Raw genomic sequence first — 17,125 nt, forward strand, 5'->3', positions numbered from 1 at the left:
TTTTTTTTTTGGGCAAGAACAGATTCGACAAGTTCGGTACAAAACCTGTCTTCTCAAAAGGCATCTCTCTGTTTAGCCTAATATCGATGGTACAGATACAAACCCACAAAAGTGTTGATCGACCCCCTCTCCAGTTTCCCCTATATTCCCTATATTGGCTATTGAATTTTGGCGTGGAATTGGTATTGGGTTGTTCGAAAGGAGCAGCTTCATCAAAGGAAAGAGAAACAACGTTATGCTAAGCAAATGGCCAAGGTGGTAATCCGTGAGAATGCCTTTTCAACTTTCAGAAATTAACTCAAGCTTTAAAAGGATATATTAATGAGCCACTTTGTAGAAAGTCGATCCAAATTTATTTTAGTTAGACTTGAAATCATATAATTTCGATCAATGTAGTACAACTTCAACTGCACCAAGAGCCATTGAGTGAGTTTACACAGAGAAGAAACAGGCAATGCTCATTCATGATAATATATATACATCAGCTCAAAGGAAAACGAATAGTGCAAAATATAAAGTCTGAGGCTTATACGCATGTAAGCATATAAATGGTAGCCCGCCAGCCCGGGAGAAAGAATACAGGGAAAATAGCCCAAATAATAATAAGGGGAAATGATATTCTAAATTCGAGTAGTTAAATTAGATCATAAACATTGTTGCTCAACACTTCTTCGGTAATTTTCAAACAGCTACTTGGATGTCACATTCACTAATGCAATAAATACCAGATAGGAAGTAAACGGAACAAGTCATTAGAACTCTACACTGGCTTATTGTTGATCCAGACATTCTATAGTACCTTGCCTATATGATTTCAGTATTCCGTAGCACAACATCCATTGAGCGTGTAGGTTGCAAGCCTTGAGATGAGAGATGGAAAAACATCTTATTTTATTTAGCAACCAACTTATTATTTTTTAAAATTGCATACTCCCCCTTTGTTTATTAGCTTCCAAAGTGCAACCTTGGCTTCCTCTAGTGTTTCGACCGCATGCCCTCCTTCAAAAGATAGTCTTTGGACATTGAACTGCAAAAGCATATGTTATAGATTATGCATGTTGCCAGAAGATATTAAAAGTCCACACACTATAATCTTCTGGTACCTGAGCTCCTTGTCGAACTCGAATATCTATTCCCTTGCTGTCTATTGATATTAAAGCTGCGTCGTCTACTTCACTTTCAGCTGACAGCAGCTCTTTCAAAGGTTTTGAGAACATCACGTTCAGTTCCTAGACAGATGTGGGGTATATGGAGGGAAAAAATACAAGTATTTTAGAACTCAAGGACAAAGGCTTCTATAGAACAAATTCTGTCAAGTAAGATCATAAAAAAAAAAATACAAATACAAATACTAAGAAAACCAAAATAGAAACATAGTCCCAAGAAATACCCCTCGTTAACTTAATTTGAGAAAGAACATTACACACACCCTTATGGGAGTGCAAGCTATCGAGGCTTCAAAGTAATATGACAATTTACTTCTCCATGTACTTTCTTAAGACTCTCCATGTTTTCAAACCAATCAAATCATAGGTTACAAACTAAATTAAATTTTTTAAAATAAAAGAAGAACTTGCAACTTAGATCCTCACCTTAAGACTTTGCTCACCTCCGTCAACTGCAATCTTATCAGGTTGAAGGGTCTCATACTCCTTCACATCCACCCACGCAACAGTCCCAAAACCTCCAATGAAATATATGTCACTGCAAAAACCCCAAAAAATCAAGCATGATAATTTTTCTCATTGTAAACCTCAAATTCCTTATTGGTAAACATGCCAAGCATGAGCTTATGAATTTTTTGTGACCCGCGGCAATAAAATTTAATTATGAATTGCCCCAAAGAAGGGCAACCAAACATATAGCATAAATAATTGCTCCCCTCTACTACCTGGGTCACCCCTAACTTTATCCTCGTAAAAATTATGTTGTTTTACAAGTAAACAAAACAAAACAAGGAAAAAAAAGAGAACAAGTTGAACCCAATATATGGGCACCTGCTCAATGGATTTAACTATTAATGAGTCTAGACGAGTTATTGCAGGAACCAAAGTCATTCAAAACTTTTTTTTTTCTATAAAACATATATATGATGAGAGAGGCAGGAAGGATTATTAAAAGCCAAGTAAAATAACAGAATGGATGCCCTCAGCACTTATACAGAGGCAAAGGATTTCATTAAATAGAGAAATGATAGGACATGCGGAAGCATATTATTGAGTATGAAAATATAGCCAAAATAGAAGCAAACAAAACAAAGCATAAAACAGAGGCTGAAATGTAAATAACAGAAATCAGTAAATCATCCTAGCAATTAAGTCGCTGCCCAAAGTCAGCAGTTGAATCAAAACAACCAAAGGACATTACACATACTTAAAATGAAATCACATGAAGATTGGTGAAATTATAAAGTACTGTAATTAATCAGCATCCATTGCACATGGGTTATGTAACTCGGTTAGGTTTTAAGAGCATTGATAGGACCTTCAAATTCTCATAAACTAAAATGAACTTTAGATTTTCAAATTCTCGCCTACCACTGTTGAATATTTCTGTTATGAATAACGAGGAGAGAGAGAAGGGAAAAAAAAGTCCATTTCTACAAAGAAGCTGCAACATCCTGAGTTTTTGATAAAGCACATTAATTATTTTGAAATTATTGGAATTTATTTCTTTAATTTTGGAATCTTTGGAACGAAATTTGAAGATAATTGAAGGGTTGGCAGATTTGTTGAGATAATTCATTTGAATTTATTCAAGGAAAGATTTGAAGTTGTTTGGATTATTTTCAATGAGATAATAAATTTTTGGTTTATTTGATAAAGGAGGTGAGGCTTTGTGAATTTAAAATTTATCAAGGATTTAGATTTGAAGGAATTAAAATTTAAGAAGGAAAAGGGAAAGTGTAGGTTTCAATTTTATCCCCTTTAATTTTGGAGTTTGAATCCAAAATTGAATTAATGAATTAGGAGAAGATAATTGGTTTATTTCATTTGGAATTTATTCAATCAAATATTTAAAGGATTTGGAACTTTTTGGATTATTTTGGATGAAAGATTTGGAAATCACGAAGGAAAAGGAGAAGAAATTGGAATTTGGAAATTAAGAGTCTGATCATTTTGGAGAGGGAAAAGGAAAACAAATTATTTATATATTTATGATTGTAGGGTCTAATGAAAAAGGTAAGTTTATTTAAATTATTGACGTTGGATTTCCGTTGGATCTCGCCAGAATCTGGGTTTTGAGGGAGGATTTGGTTATTATGGTAAGTTAATGTGGGTTTTCTTGAAGATCTTTATTACCCAACAAGTTTTGGCTTTAATTTACTGATACCCATCACGTTTTGGTGTTAGACTGAAGGGTAGAACTGTGGATGTTTGCTGTCCAGCAGGTTTGGGATCCTTTTCGACAAGATTTGTGAGTATTTAAAGTTTTATCTTGAATGCCCATTTAATGTTGGTTTTAATTCATTGATACCCATAATATTTTGGAGGTTTGGTTGTCAATTTGGGATCTTCAGAGCCGCTGTCCAACAGTTTCAAGGGTCTTTTGCTAAGTTTTCGGTGAGTTTTAGCGCTCCGAAACCCATAAAGATTCATTTAAGTTGCAGTAATTTTGGGTGTAAAATCTTTAATATGGTCTATTTTTAGGGTGGAGATCTCAATTAATGTTTGGAGTAGTGTTGGTTCAAGTCATACTTTGGGTAAGCATTTTAAGTTTATTTTGTGAATTGGAATTTGACCCAAAGTTGAGATTAAATTGGTATAATATTAGGGCTTGATTCAAGGACTTTTAGGCAAAGGTTAAGATAAGTTTTCTTGAACGTAATTGGGTGTGATATTGAGGTAAGTGATTTTCTACCGATTTGCCCTTGAACCCCAAGTTGATGTTCTGACTGTGAATACACCTGAAAGCATGTTTCTATTGTGATGGAATGTTCTGTCATGATTGATGGATAGATGACTGTTGAGACTGTACCGAAAACTCATGAGTTATGCTACTATGTTTATTATAATATGCCATGACTTATTATGAACTTGGACGATGTATGTTGCATGTTGGACTGATGGTGACTGTTAGCACCCCTATCAGACTGTGTTCATCCCCTGAATATGTTTCAGTGTTTTTATGGGATCGCCACCTACGATTATGTTATTGTCTCTTTGGAGTCACTTTCTGTGAAAGCATGTCTTTGGGTTCGCCCCCTTATGCCAATGTCTATGTTGAGATGCACACCTTTGTCTTGATAGGGATACTAACCTGTACACCTAGTGGACCCAGTAGTGAGTCACTTACTGAGTATTTTTATACTCAATCTTTTATGTATATAATTTTTTTTAGGTAAAGGGAAGGACAAAACGACAAATGACAAGAGGAATCTGTGACCAGGTCTTGGGACTTGACAACACTTCCACATGTTTTTCTTATGTTTGCAAGTTTTAGATTTGTAACTAAACCTTTAAATTCTTTGAATATTTCATTCGGTTTTTTTATTTAATTTATTTTAAATTAAAGTTAGGGTACCCCAAACAGAGATTTTATGTTTTTTTATAGGTTTTATAATAAAAAAAATATTTTATTCTTTTAAATTTAGTCAAATTGTGTAAAAATGCCGTTTTGAGATTTATGCATGCATATAGTAGCCGTCTGATTCCCATTCTAGAAAGTTGGGTCGTTACAGAAGCTCTTAGTTCTATGATAAAACTACCTATTGATAATTTGAACATGAAACAAAATGCATAGATAAATTAAGATGGCTAAGCTGCCTCAAAATGAAAATAAAAAATCTATTTGTTTTTAAAACTTCCAGTGAACTTTCTTAATAAATGAAATAAAGAAGAATTTAAGTAAAATGAATAAAGAATGTTTATAACAAAGCTACTCAAACAACATGGGGAAAATGCAATACTAGAATGAGACATTTCTCAAATATCAGGCTTTTAATCAATGAAAGAAGAATAGCAATATTTCTTAATTATGCATAAATGAGGAAACGGTTGCAAATACAACAATTAGACCCAAAGTATTAATAAATATAGCATAATGCAAAAGAATCTGCACATATAATAACATTTAGATCCAACTTTTGGAGTGACAGAGTCTATCAATGATAGACTATCCTATCAACGATAAGAGTCTATCACGGATAGATTTTGCTACATTTGCAATTCTTTAAAAATGTTGCTACACACTCAATTATTAGCCGTAAAAGAGTTACTCATTGCAATTACCCATAAATGAAAGTATAAATGTTGATCAAATAATACTTGAATGAGATTCTATTATGATGTGAATATATGGGCCAACTTATGCACACGTCGATTGATCTCAAAGCACAATTAAGTCAAAGCTCATAGGATTTGGTAAGACCCCTAGTATAGAAATAGTAGGACTATTAGGAGAATACTAGTATTGGTATTAGTAAGGGGTATAAGGGTAATTAAATGGGAAGTTAGTTAGTGAATATTGCTATAAATAGGAGTAGGAGTGGTAGGAAAGTATGAAAAAATTGGTGGGAATTTCCTTCGAGGAATTGAAGGAGAGAGTAGCACTCACGAAAGGCTATGGTATATTGTAGTTTCATTATTGATATTGCAATATAAATCCATCTTTTACCGTTCTTATTTCTTTTTGTGTTCTTGAGAATTTCCTTGTTAGGTGGTATCCTAACAAATTGATATCAGAGTTGTTCTTTTCTTGGGAGTATTGTTTCTGCTATGGATCGTAGTCAAAGACTGGAATCAGTGTTATTGAAGAAAAAGGAAGAAAAGAAGGCATTGCAACAAAGGCTCAAGGATTCTCTACAAAAAGATATAGAAAGAGAAGAGAGAAGGCTAGCAGCCATCCAAATAGAGAAGGAAAACTTTGTTCAAAAACTATCCAGACGAGTTCAAACAGTGGCTGGAAGGCGACGATCGTACCTGAGGACACCTCTGAAAAAGCAAGGAAGAATCAATCAACAAACCAAGAGGGAAGGAAAGAAAGAGATATCACCGAGAAAGGCAGAATCCGAAAAGAAGCCTAGAAGAAAAGACGTTGGAAGGGATCGATTGCAAAACAACAAAAGAGGTAAAGATCGGGGAGTTTGCAGGGACAAAGTTGATAGCACATTCATAGGAAAGATGAAGCGGAAGTTGAAGAGGAACAAAGGAAAGAGAATAGGAACGGAAAGAAAGAATCGAGGGAGACACAAGAAGAACTCGTTGATGATAGAGTAGGGCGATAGCGTGCCGAGAAGGAAGCTTGAATGGAATCGAATGAGAACGTGCAAAAGAGATGTAAATGGAATCGAAATAAACGAGGCTTGGAAAGGAAAGAAGGATTGTAGAGGCAGATCTGTGACTTGTTGGAGTTCAACGCTAGCTCTCGAAGAGGCTAACGTCTCTTGCAAGTCGAAGGATGGATTTCCAAAGAGCATTCATCGGCAGCTATTATGGAGGAAACAATGGTGCAATAGCCGCAAGACCTGAAAGAAGGGAAGAGAAAAGGGCCCGGGAGACCATTGGGCAGCATAGGCAAACAACAGTTTGGCAAGGACACCAACTTAAGAGAGGGAGAGAGATTGTAGAGGAATCAGAGGTTGTCGGGTATGGGGAAAAAGAAAGTAAAGGAAGACAGAGACCGGGAAGGCGCAAATGGAGAATAAGTTGCAGCGGAGGGAAAATGTAGGGACAATCACCGTTATTCGTAGGAAGGAGTAGATCCTGTACGTACTGAAATTTGCAGAAGGATTCGACCTACCGAGGATAGAGAAGAAGGTTTGGGAGAGGGATAAAATTCGTGGGATAAAGCACGTGAAGGGGTAGGAGATGGGGCCAGTAGTTGGAGAAAAAGGCAGCATTAATTTTGGTTGGGTTTATGGGCTGGGATTTGGTAAAGAAGCCAAATTCTTGCTTTGCTCTGCAAGTAATTTAGGGCATATTTTTATGTTGCTGAAGTGGGACAATTTTCTTCTAAATGTGGGCCCAGCACATGTCAAAAGTTGAGGAAGGAGGGAGCTTGTCTTCTTGGGGTGCTCTATGGGCTAAAGAAGGATGATTCTGGGTTATGAGCTGAAGTTAAGGGAACTAATTGGATCCCAGAGCTTTCCAAAGCTGAAGAGAAGAATTCCTCTTCCAAGATTGTTGAGCAGACTATTGGGGTTATGTTTTGTTTTGTTTGTTTTTTTTTTTTTTAAAAAAAAAAGAAGAAAGAAAGAAAGAAAGAAGAAGAAAAGAAGAGAGAGAGAAAGAGAGGGGAAAAAAAGGTTGCCCAATTTTGTGATTGTGTTTTGTAAGCACACCTTGAGGACAAGGTGTCTTCGAAGGGCGGAGTATTGTAAGACCCCTAGTATAGAAATAGTAGGACTATTAGGAGAATATTAGTATTGGTATTAGTAAGGGGTATGAGGGTAATTAGATGGGAAGTTAGTGAATATTGCTAAGGAGTAGGAGTGTTAGGAAGGTATGAAGAATTTGGTGGGAATTTCCTTTGGGGAATTGAAGGAGAGAGTAGCCCTCTCGAAAGGCTATGGTATGTCGTAGTTTCATTATTCATATTGCAATATAAATCTATCTTTTACTGCTCTTATTTCTTTTTGTGTTCTTGAGAATTTCCTTGTAAGGTGGTATCCTTACAGATTTCCACCACACCAACTTGAATAAGATTATCTTAATAAATTAGAGCAAATATTGACAAATTTAATGAATTGGTAAATAATTCATACACATGTTGCAAATTCTTTAATTGTAACTCTTAGCCTTCCAACCCATCTAAATTTTTTTAATCCAATTAAGGGAAACAAAGTATGCATTAAAAAGAATTTAGACCTCAAATACCACCATTTATTTTTTTGTAGATTATAGATTGCAAGTAAACACATCCAACTATAAGCTGCATAAATGTAAATTACATAGCAAGCCACAATTTTGAACAATAAAGGTGAGTTTGGGAGTGAAGCATTAATTTTGTAGGCCACCAAATGAATGTTTCATCTAAAAGCATATTAAATATTTTTATCTACTTCAAAAATTTCTCAATCTACTTTTATTGTTGAAAATGTTAAGAAGTATTATCACTGTACTTCACATCAAACACTCACTAAGACAAGAAACAAACCTGATGTCTTGCATCCTGAAGTAGTAAAAATTCCCCCACTGTTGAGAAGGTCCTTGTTGATGCTTCGATATGTATTGTTTATGAGCCCATTCCTGCAAAAACAAGCTAGTATCATTTTATTGCTAGATGCGTATATTGGAGAAGAATGATGATCAAGCATGAACACCAAAAGACCTATGTAATTAGTTTGATGCCTCCCTAGTGAAACTATAGGCAGACAACAGAATTTCAACTTGTTAATTATACAAACAATTACATCTAACTAACCTGTTGATCCTCTGGAAGGGGGTATATATCACCAAAAATAGTAACTCTGGCATTTGACAAGCCACTCCATCCAGGTATCTGCAAGACTATTATGTCACACGAAAACCTAAAATGTAAAGAATAGAAGATGTTGATTGCTAAACTGCCCACCTGCACAACAACGGTGCATCTTGGGTCCGCCAACAAATTCCGCGTATGAATGGCCAGAGGTGAAAAAGAAAAAATTGGATCTGCATCAAGAAGAAAAACATATAACTACCAAGATTAAATAAAACAAGAAGCAATGCACAGAGTTATTACTTTATAGAATTGACTATTGAGATTAGGACTAGAAAAAAGAAAGGTAGTCCAAAAAGTATATTGTTCATAATATTCTTTACCACTGCCCAAAAGAAACCCATCGATGATACTTCGTTGTGTGATTTTTCAATCCCCTAGCCACAAAACAAAAAACAAAACCAAACCAAATAACAAACACCAATTTACATGATCTACAAATGCCATTTTCAGACAGTAAACTGCTGCTCAGTGATATGGGAGACACGCTTTTGAACTAACTTATTAATTAACAGGGAAAGACTATCTAGCCAATGTTCAATCTAATTGACTTACGGCCCATGGAGTCAGCTGCAAAATCCACTAAAGAACCAAATGGATACCCTTGCCTGCGGTGGTGCATTCGAGACATCACCGTGCACAAATGAGCGAATCTGGCCTTAAAAGGACAAAGAAGATCTAATTCAGAAAGTCTTTGCAGTTGAGAAAGCAACAACTACTGAAATTTATATATGACAGTATGACACCGAGAATTTCATCTACAATAAACAATAATAAAATGAATGAAGTTTAAGCCTGACCTGTTCCATAAGATTGCGGACAGCTAAGGCCGGTCTAGGTAGACCATGTGCTGAGGTTGCACTCTGCACACCACCAGATATTGGTGTCCTGAAAAGACCAGCTCTAGTTCCACTTCCACTGCCAGATGGAACCGTAAGAGATACATCCACCTCTAGGGGCTCATTTGCATTCTTCTCATTGCTTTGAGTGAAATTTATCTCATCCTTAAGGAAACAAGAGATACCATCATAATAAATCCGTGCTCATTTCTTAATATATGGCATCTATTCATTTTCATGGCATTAAAAATGAAAGCTATCTCATGAATCAAATAAAAGCACCAGTAATAGATATTTTGTTTCTATCTAACAAATCAAATCAATTAATCTCTTTTAAAAATAAAATTATGATGCTTCTGAATTTTAGTATCACATCCAATCCTTTTTTTTCCTTTTTTTCCTTTTTTTTTTTTTTTTTTACATCCAATCATATTCTAAAGCATCCAAAGCATTGATTAAAGAACTATAAAAGGTATCAACCAAGCTGTAACGAATATAGTTTGCTGCTTCTTTTAAATTCCTCCAGTTCCATGTTTATCAATTACGTTCATACATTCCACCTTCAAATGTCTCAAAATTTACATGCCCGCTAAGACTAAAGCATTTATAGGGCGAATCGAACGATAACGACATCATTCAAATAAATAACTATACAATCAATCCACTGCATAGAAGACCAAAACAAAAAAGATTACCAGTCGGAGAAAAAACTGTAATATTAGAAGTACAACCAGTAAAAAGCTCTTGACCTTGTTTTCTCTTCTCAAGACACGTTAAAACTAACGCATCTTTGCCAGTTATAGTTATACGGGCTCAAAACCATGAAATATCAACGAGACATTTGATAGAATAAGCTACAAAATCGGACCAAATTGTTTTTTTGACCTGGTTTTTCAAAATAAGGTTTTATGACCCTTTTTAAACTTTTTTTTTTAATATTTCCTTTTCTTCATCTCTCTCTCAACTCATGTCAAAGGTGACAAGAACGAAGTTGTTTCTTCTTACTCTAGCAACATGCAACGGTTGGTGACAACAAACAAAGTTTTTTCATACGCCAAACGAACTAAGTACACAGGACAACAGCCATCAACCCTAGAACGGTAAGGAGAAAATAAAAAATAATAATCCCGAACAAGGCATATAAGCCAGAAAAGGTTAGAAAAGACGGTCAAAATTCATTTTACTAGAAAATTTATTGCCATCCGTACCCAAAAAAAAAACAAAAACAAAAACAAAACAAAACAAAACAAGAATATGACTAGTTGGCTTTGTTGTCGTAAATTTCCAGTCACAATTCAACGCAGAAACATCAAAAACCCTAATTACATATTTCTACGGACGCCGCTTACAGTAATATACAGCGTGCATAACAAAACAGGGCATCATCCATCGAGGAGTTAAGAGAGAATACCTCGGTGAAAGAGACGTCTTCGAGAGATGCATCTTCTTCGGAAAATAATCCAAACGTATTACCAGATGGCTTGGCCTCTTCAGCTTCGCCAGAAAGAGCACGAAGGGCAACGAAGTTAGAACAGTCGTTGATTCTGAGAAATCCAGTTCGATTGGTTGCCTTCCTGAAAAAAGAATGAGAGTATGGCTCTGGAAACTTGGGAATGTTTACAGAGCTGGCTAGCGCTTCCATGGAGAAATCACAGAGGCTATGGGCAGTCGCAGGAAAATTAATTATAAATGTCAGTGACAAAGAGAAGATTGCAGAGCTTTGTTTGGAAATTTGGGTGGCTTTGTAAATGAAATTGATTTTGTGTTTTTTTTTTATTTGCTACTAAAACTATACACATATCTTTTCTAAAATAAAATTAAAAAAAAAAAAGAAAAAAAAAAACTTCTCATTCTTTTCCATTCTCAAAACATAATAAATTCTATATAAAAGTATTCATATACATAATACAAAATTTTGAATTCAATTTTTTGAACACGTGATTATTCCATTCAAAAACTCAACTTAATCAATTGTTACCGTAAAAATTTAAAAAAAAAACTAAAAGGATCAATGTCATCAAATGAAACTATTAACATTGTTTTAGATAGAATGGATGACACTTAAATGATAATCTTAGGAAAAAAAAATCAAAATCTTACAATTTAAATCATAAAACTAACTAATAGTCTTTTTTTACCAATTTGTGGAATATGGATTTACCTTTTTTCTAAAACCGGTGAAATGATTTTAGAAATATTGATGTCTATTTTTTTTTACTGTTATGTTGTATTAGTGTACAAATTATATTTTAAAAAAAAAAATCTTGAGCCATAATTTTAAATTCCACTATTTCATTAGAATTATGTAATATTTGAAAACATCAAGGGATAGGTTATTTAAAACATATCGTTGAACTTTTATTTAGTGAAATAATAATAGGACGTCGTATGTAATATTTTTAAGATCTAAGAAAAAAATGAAATAAAAGAATAATAGTTAGATCTAAAAGAACAACCATGGAAAGAAAATAAACAAAAAAAGAGAGAGAGAGAGAGAGATTGGAGGAGTTCAAAAAGAAAAGGGAAAATAAAGCTCATACGAGCCAGATAGAGAAAATGAGAAAGACGAACCAGATGATGAAATAAAGAGAAAAGATGGGGGGGGGGGGTAAAATAGTGGGTAATTAACCCACCGAGCATACAAAGGTGGTAGGTAGCGTATGTCATCGAAGTTACTTATGCAAAGGTAATCATTGGAGTTATTCGCTGGAGTTTTCATTGGAGGTGGTTGGTGGAGTCCATAGTTCTTCGTCAAAGTTGGTCGTGCAAATGTAGAAGTCAGAGTTTTTATTACCACCTTAATTATTGGGAATAAAGTGATAAAATATATTTTGTGGAAAATAAATATATTTTTTTGTTTACTTTTTTTGGTTGAGGGAAAAAACAAAAAGGAAAATTTTGTTCCTTTCTTCTTCATACAACTTGAATCCCCCTCCTTTTCCTCATTTGCGCTTGAGTGTTGCCGCCCAGACGACCGACGCACGTCACGTTGTGCTAACGATCGCCTCCGAACAAAGCCATGCCAGTCACTGTTTGTGCCTTCGGTCAATCGTGCACCGCTCGTTCACGACACCGTCAGTCAAAAGCTACTGCACCTGCTTCTATCCGTGCCTTCCTTTTTTTTCCGGTCGCTGGAATCCTATGATTTGGGAGTAAGTTTTAGGTTTTTAGAATGCCCATTAATATTAGGTTAAATTTTGGCCAAAACTAATTTACACATAAACTTAGATGTTGGATTTAGGAATTTAGGGTTGTTAAGAAAGTTGTCTAGTAGAGTAAAGGTTCGTCTTGGGCAATTTTGGTACTTTCGGGTAAGTTGGTAAGGTATCAAAGCGTTTATGGACTGGGTTATGTTACTGTAATTTGATATTAACCCTCGATATTGGTGCATGCTCAGATTGGACTTAGGGGTGTTCAAAAAATCCGGTAACCAACGAACCCGAACTACCCAATCCAAACAGTACGAGTTGGGTTGAAATTTTTTTAATTTTGATTTTTAGGTCGAGTCTCGGGTTATTGAAATTATTGGCCAGGTTGACCCCACTATATATATATATATATTGTAAACCCTAATCTCAGTTCGCTCCACAATTTTTCTCCCTTGTTTACGCTTCCCTCCCCATCTCCCTTAGTTTGCCATGGCTTTCTCTATCTCAGATTCATGTTCTCAGTTATCCTTCTCACGTTCTTCATCTCCATCTCAGTTTTTAACTCTTCTCACGATCTCACATCTATATTCTTGGCCTCCATTATCAGTCCAGGTGCTTCTTATTTTTTCCTTATGTTTTTTTCTCTATTTTGTTTGTTACTTTGGTGAAATCAAATCACCCGTTCTAATCAAAGACAACAAACCTAAGTCTAAATGATGTTTATTAGGTCCAGAAATATTTTGGATGGGTCATTCTATTTTATCTTATCTGGTTTTTGAATTACAATTTGTTAGGATTCTTCTTTGAATGCATCAAATCCACATTCTTTATTAAAAAGAGATATTCCATAACTTATTTAGGGTTATATGATTTTTCAAATTGGTGTGTATTGGAGAAGGAAAACCAAAAAAAAAAAAAAAAAAAACACGACCCAATCCGACCCAACCCAAAAATATTGGGTTGGGTTGACCCTTCAAAATGGAATCAAGAGGGTTTAGCTAAAGCCAACCCAAAATCCGAGTTGATCTGAAAAAGTACCTAACCCGACCCAACTCGGACCACATGCACCCCTAATTGGGCTGCTCAATTAAAGTGTTGGAGTGGTTTTGGAATAAGCCACATGTTGGTAAGTGGTTTAAATTTATGTGGATTAAATTTGTGATCTAGAAATTGAAGTTAAGTGGTAAAAATCAATTTTATGGTTCGTGCTTTAAGATTCGATTCAGAGTGTGTGGAACTTGATGGTTGGTGTGCTTGAATTGAATTTTGTGTCTAAACTTGAGGTAAGCGTTTCACTGTCGTTTCGCCCTCAAACTCAAGTTGTCGTTAAGTATGTGATTGTACTAAAAGCATGATTTTGTATGTTGGATTGAACTGTTATGAATTGCTACATTGGACTATTGAGGGTGTGACGGAGGCCTATGTTTATGGCATAGAAATTATGATTGCATGTGAATGTTATGGTATTTGAATGGTGGATGTATTTTAAGACTATTTTGAACCCTTTCAGGCATGATTAAAGACTATGATTGTATGCTTATGACTATGTTAGACCAATAGTTGTTGGTATACAAAAACATGCAGCGGAAGAAAACAAGATCATCAAGCATTCTAATTCCTCAATTTTGATATCAAATTAAGCACGTTCATGGATATCAAGAGGGTTTCATTATATACCTTTGAAGATCCTCTTCAAACTTGAAATTCAGCTGCAATCTTCTTCAATTATTGTCGTGGACCACCACTAGAGTTTCCCTACTATTCTCTATGAGCCTTAAATTGAGTTGTAGGACTTAAAACAAGCTTGAACTTAGGTAATTGGATGAGAGGTTTTCTGGGTTTTCAGCTTGTTGGAGAACAACTTCTTCAACCTTCAAAAACTCTACAATTCAGCAATTGCATGTCATTTTCCACTCAATCAAGAGTGGTTTTATTACATGACTCTCATGCAAACTGATCACTTGAAGTGATTCCAGCTACTCGTTGAATTTGTTGATGGAATTATGTGTAAGAAGGTGATTAACCTTCTTACTTGAAAGTGGAAAAATCCCACATTGGGATTTTTCTCAATTTTCAATTTCCCTTTTGATTTTTGAAAAATTGATTTTCAAAATCAAAACTTTTTTCAATTTTAATTCTTTAATTAAAATCGAAATTTTATTAATTTTACAAAAATTAATTCAAAAATCAATTTTTTCTAATAAAATTAGTAATTAATAATTGTTTAATTAATTATATTGATTTAATATCAAATATTAAATTAATTTGTCACCAATTCTATTACCATGAATCCCTATTCATGAAATTAATATTTAAATCATCTTTATATATTAATCGATTCTCCAATTACGTTTAATTCCAAAATCAAACGTGCAATTATATCACATATAATTACTAATTCCCTTAATTCTATTTTGAACGTTTCAAATCAACTTATCACGTTATTTCAAGACTAATCCGTTTGTGAGCTAGTAGGGGGGCCTAATGGATTTACAAATCATGGGCTCCAACGATATGAGATTAATTGACTAAACTTTTTACACCGAATTAACCCTCATTCGTTAACTACCGGGTCACTCCACTAAAACCCAGTATTTGCACTCCCCTCACTGTGGATATATCGTGTCCACTCGATATAACTATAATTAGTAAGTTAACCCTTCACAGGTTGTTCGTAATAACGACTGAGTCAAATGACTGTTTTACCCCCATGATTACCTTTTGTTCCTTGAGTTCCACTGATCCTCTAATGAACAATTTGTTTGTGATCCAATCAACAAGTAAAATCTCTCTCGGGCCAATGAGAGGGTGAGGCCCCTTATTTAAGACCTAGAGTCAACACTCAAGGGAACAACCTCTCTACTATCCCTAAAAGCGGGTAGGAGTGAATTCTATCTTGCACCCTATGTCCCCACCTATCTACCCGGTCTTACCCCTAAAATGGGAGGCTTATTGAGTCGGCGCTGTTGAGCCAACTCTCACCTATGAAAATTTAATGATAATCCCGAATAAACGGGAGTTCATAGTTAGCTCAGGATTAAGGTTAAGTTACCTAGGTCATCGGTATGAAATAGTTAGTCTTAAACAGTAAACAATGTTATAAAGTAAGAGTGACTTATTTATTGGTCTGATCTTATGCAAACACATTGTACATGATGCCCCCACTCCTCATGTCACCACTTGAACGAATCAAGATCACTTCATTTGTAATACTTTACAACTCCTTGTAACAACTACAGAGTGGGCCGTATCCGATAATGTTACCAGAATAAGGCACCCAACCTTATTCGTATACTATAGATCATTTTGACTATTTACTCGAACCTAATCCACTTATATGTCTCCACATAAAGTTCAAGTACTCATATAATAGTCATGAATCTTTTAGCTTATTGGATTTATTTCTAAAATAAAATAAGCAATTCATATATTAAACAACAACTTTATCGATTTACATAATGAGTTAATTGTTTATAAACCATGAGTTTTAGGACATAAAACCTAACAAATTCCCATTTGAACTAAAACTCAGTGGTAACATTGTTAGCTCTCAAAATGAGCTAATATTCCTAGCTTAATTTGGGCTTGTTATTGGATTTTACGTGTTTATTTTTCTATTTTGTAGGTATCGAGCAACTAAGAGGTATAATTAATCATCTGGTGAAGAACAAGGATAATTTGAAGCAATTTGGAGTTAATTGGAACATCTGACTTCAAATGAGTTGAAAAGACCAAAATGCCATCGAGTTTCACCAAGTTTAAGGCAGCCATCAAGTACCATCGAGTAATAGGTTGTCGAGTAATCAAGAAAATGCTATTAAGTGATCGAGGATCGAGTATTGAGCTGTCGAGCATCGAGTAACAAGTATCTGGTAGTGGACGCAACATTGCAACACTAATCCAAGCGTCGCTCCAAGCTGAATCAACGACAGCGTCCCAACGCATCCTGACGCTTCACTTCAACGCTTGAAGGCAGAAGCATCAGCGTTGCAACGCTTCCTTAGAGCGTTGCAACATTGCAAAGAATGATGAACACGGAGTTGAGAGCTCGCGCAACCCAGTGTTGCAACGCCATTCCAAGCATTGCAACGTTGCGATGAATCCTATAAATATATCTTCTCGGCCTGGGTCAGAACATGCTAAATTTTGAGGGGTATAGGCCGATTGTTGGAGCGGAAGCATGGAGGCCGAAGTCAGGCTTTCTTTCTTCTTCTATTCCCTTTAATTTTTAGTGTACTTAGGCTAGATTTATTTTATTTTTGGATTATGAACATGTATTATATTGTATCTCATTGGTTGTCCATGAATCAACGAGGTAATCTTTTAATTAGTTCTTGGATTAAGCATTCTTTGTGTTTTGATGAGTTTCCAGTTCAATTTTTATGCTTTCATCTAGAATTATGTTTTTCTTAAATCTTATCCGATTTAGATTTGCTTTTATGTCACTCTATCATGAATGCACTTTTTTGCTAGTTAAATTCAAGCTCGCACGCATCCTTGTGTCGTCCATGCTTTGAATTTTCCCTTGTAGCATAGATTAGATAAGCATGCTTAGGTTTTTAAGTTGTCCATGAATCTTTGCATCGTGCATTTGATCTAGATTTAAAGAATAAATTAATTATTTGAACATGACTATCCTGACACTTAATCAACATAGTTGAATCCTGAATCTTAATGCATGTGTTTTTAGTTATTTATGGTCGTGGAGGACCTAAT

At 35.1% G+C, this 17,125-nt stretch overlaps 1 protein-coding gene and 2 long non-coding RNA genes across 3 annotated transcripts; 2 read left to right on the plus strand and 1 right to left on the minus strand.

Moving 5' to 3' along the window:
• Positions 1-588: 588 nt before the first annotated feature.
• Positions 589-11,033, minus strand: LOC120086545 (non-canonical heme oxygenase HOZ, chloroplastic-like). The gene is made up of 9 exons (XM_039043255.2): positions 10,672-11,033; positions 9,222-9,425; positions 8,977-9,079; positions 8,515-8,594; positions 8,365-8,442; positions 8,098-8,189; positions 1,593-1,704; positions 1,104-1,229; positions 589-1,027 (listed from the first exon to the last, which is right to left on the minus strand). The coding sequence occupies exons 1-9, from the start codon at positions 10,900-10,902 to the stop codon at positions 911-913; spliced, it is 1,143 nt and encodes a 380-aa protein (XP_038899183.1). The 5' UTR covers positions 10,903-11,033; the 3' UTR covers positions 589-910.
• Positions 11,034-12,133: 1,100 nt separating this feature from the next.
• On the plus strand, positions 12,134-16,752 carry LOC150033598 (uncharacterized). The gene is made up of 2 exons (XR_016531784.1): positions 12,134-12,412; positions 16,035-16,752. It is a non-coding gene; the product is annotated as an uncharacterized LOC150033598 (long non-coding RNA).
• LOC150033599 (uncharacterized) lies at positions 12,838-14,345 on the plus strand. Its single transcript, XR_016531783.1, has 2 exons — positions 12,838-13,021; positions 13,920-14,345. It is a non-coding gene; the product is annotated as an uncharacterized LOC150033599 (long non-coding RNA).
• Positions 16,753-17,125: the final 373 nt, after the last annotated feature.

The sequence above is a fragment of the Benincasa hispida genome, chromosome 9 (genome assembly GCF_027475165.1).
Source record: "Benincasa hispida cultivar pf3 chromosome 9, pf3_genome.v1.1, whole genome shotgun sequence".
In the NCBI taxonomy this organism is placed as follows: Eukaryota; Viridiplantae; Streptophyta; class Magnoliopsida; order Cucurbitales; family Cucurbitaceae; genus Benincasa; species Benincasa hispida.

Bases quoted from the DNA above. Each gene is read 5' to 3' on its own strand.
- LOC120086545 (XM_039043255.2), bottom strand. From the start codon at position 10,902: ATGGAAGCGCTAGCCAGCTCTGTAAACATTCCCAAGTTTCCAGAGCCA. The intron at 1,705-8,097 runs GTTTGTTTCTTG...GGGTTTTTGCAG, and splicing joins TTCAGGATGCAAGACATCAG to TGACATATATTTCATTGGAG. The intron at 1,230-1,592 runs GTGAGGATCTAA...ACATCTGTCTAG, and splicing joins GAGGTGAGCAAAGTCTTAAG to GAACTGAACGTGATGTTCTC.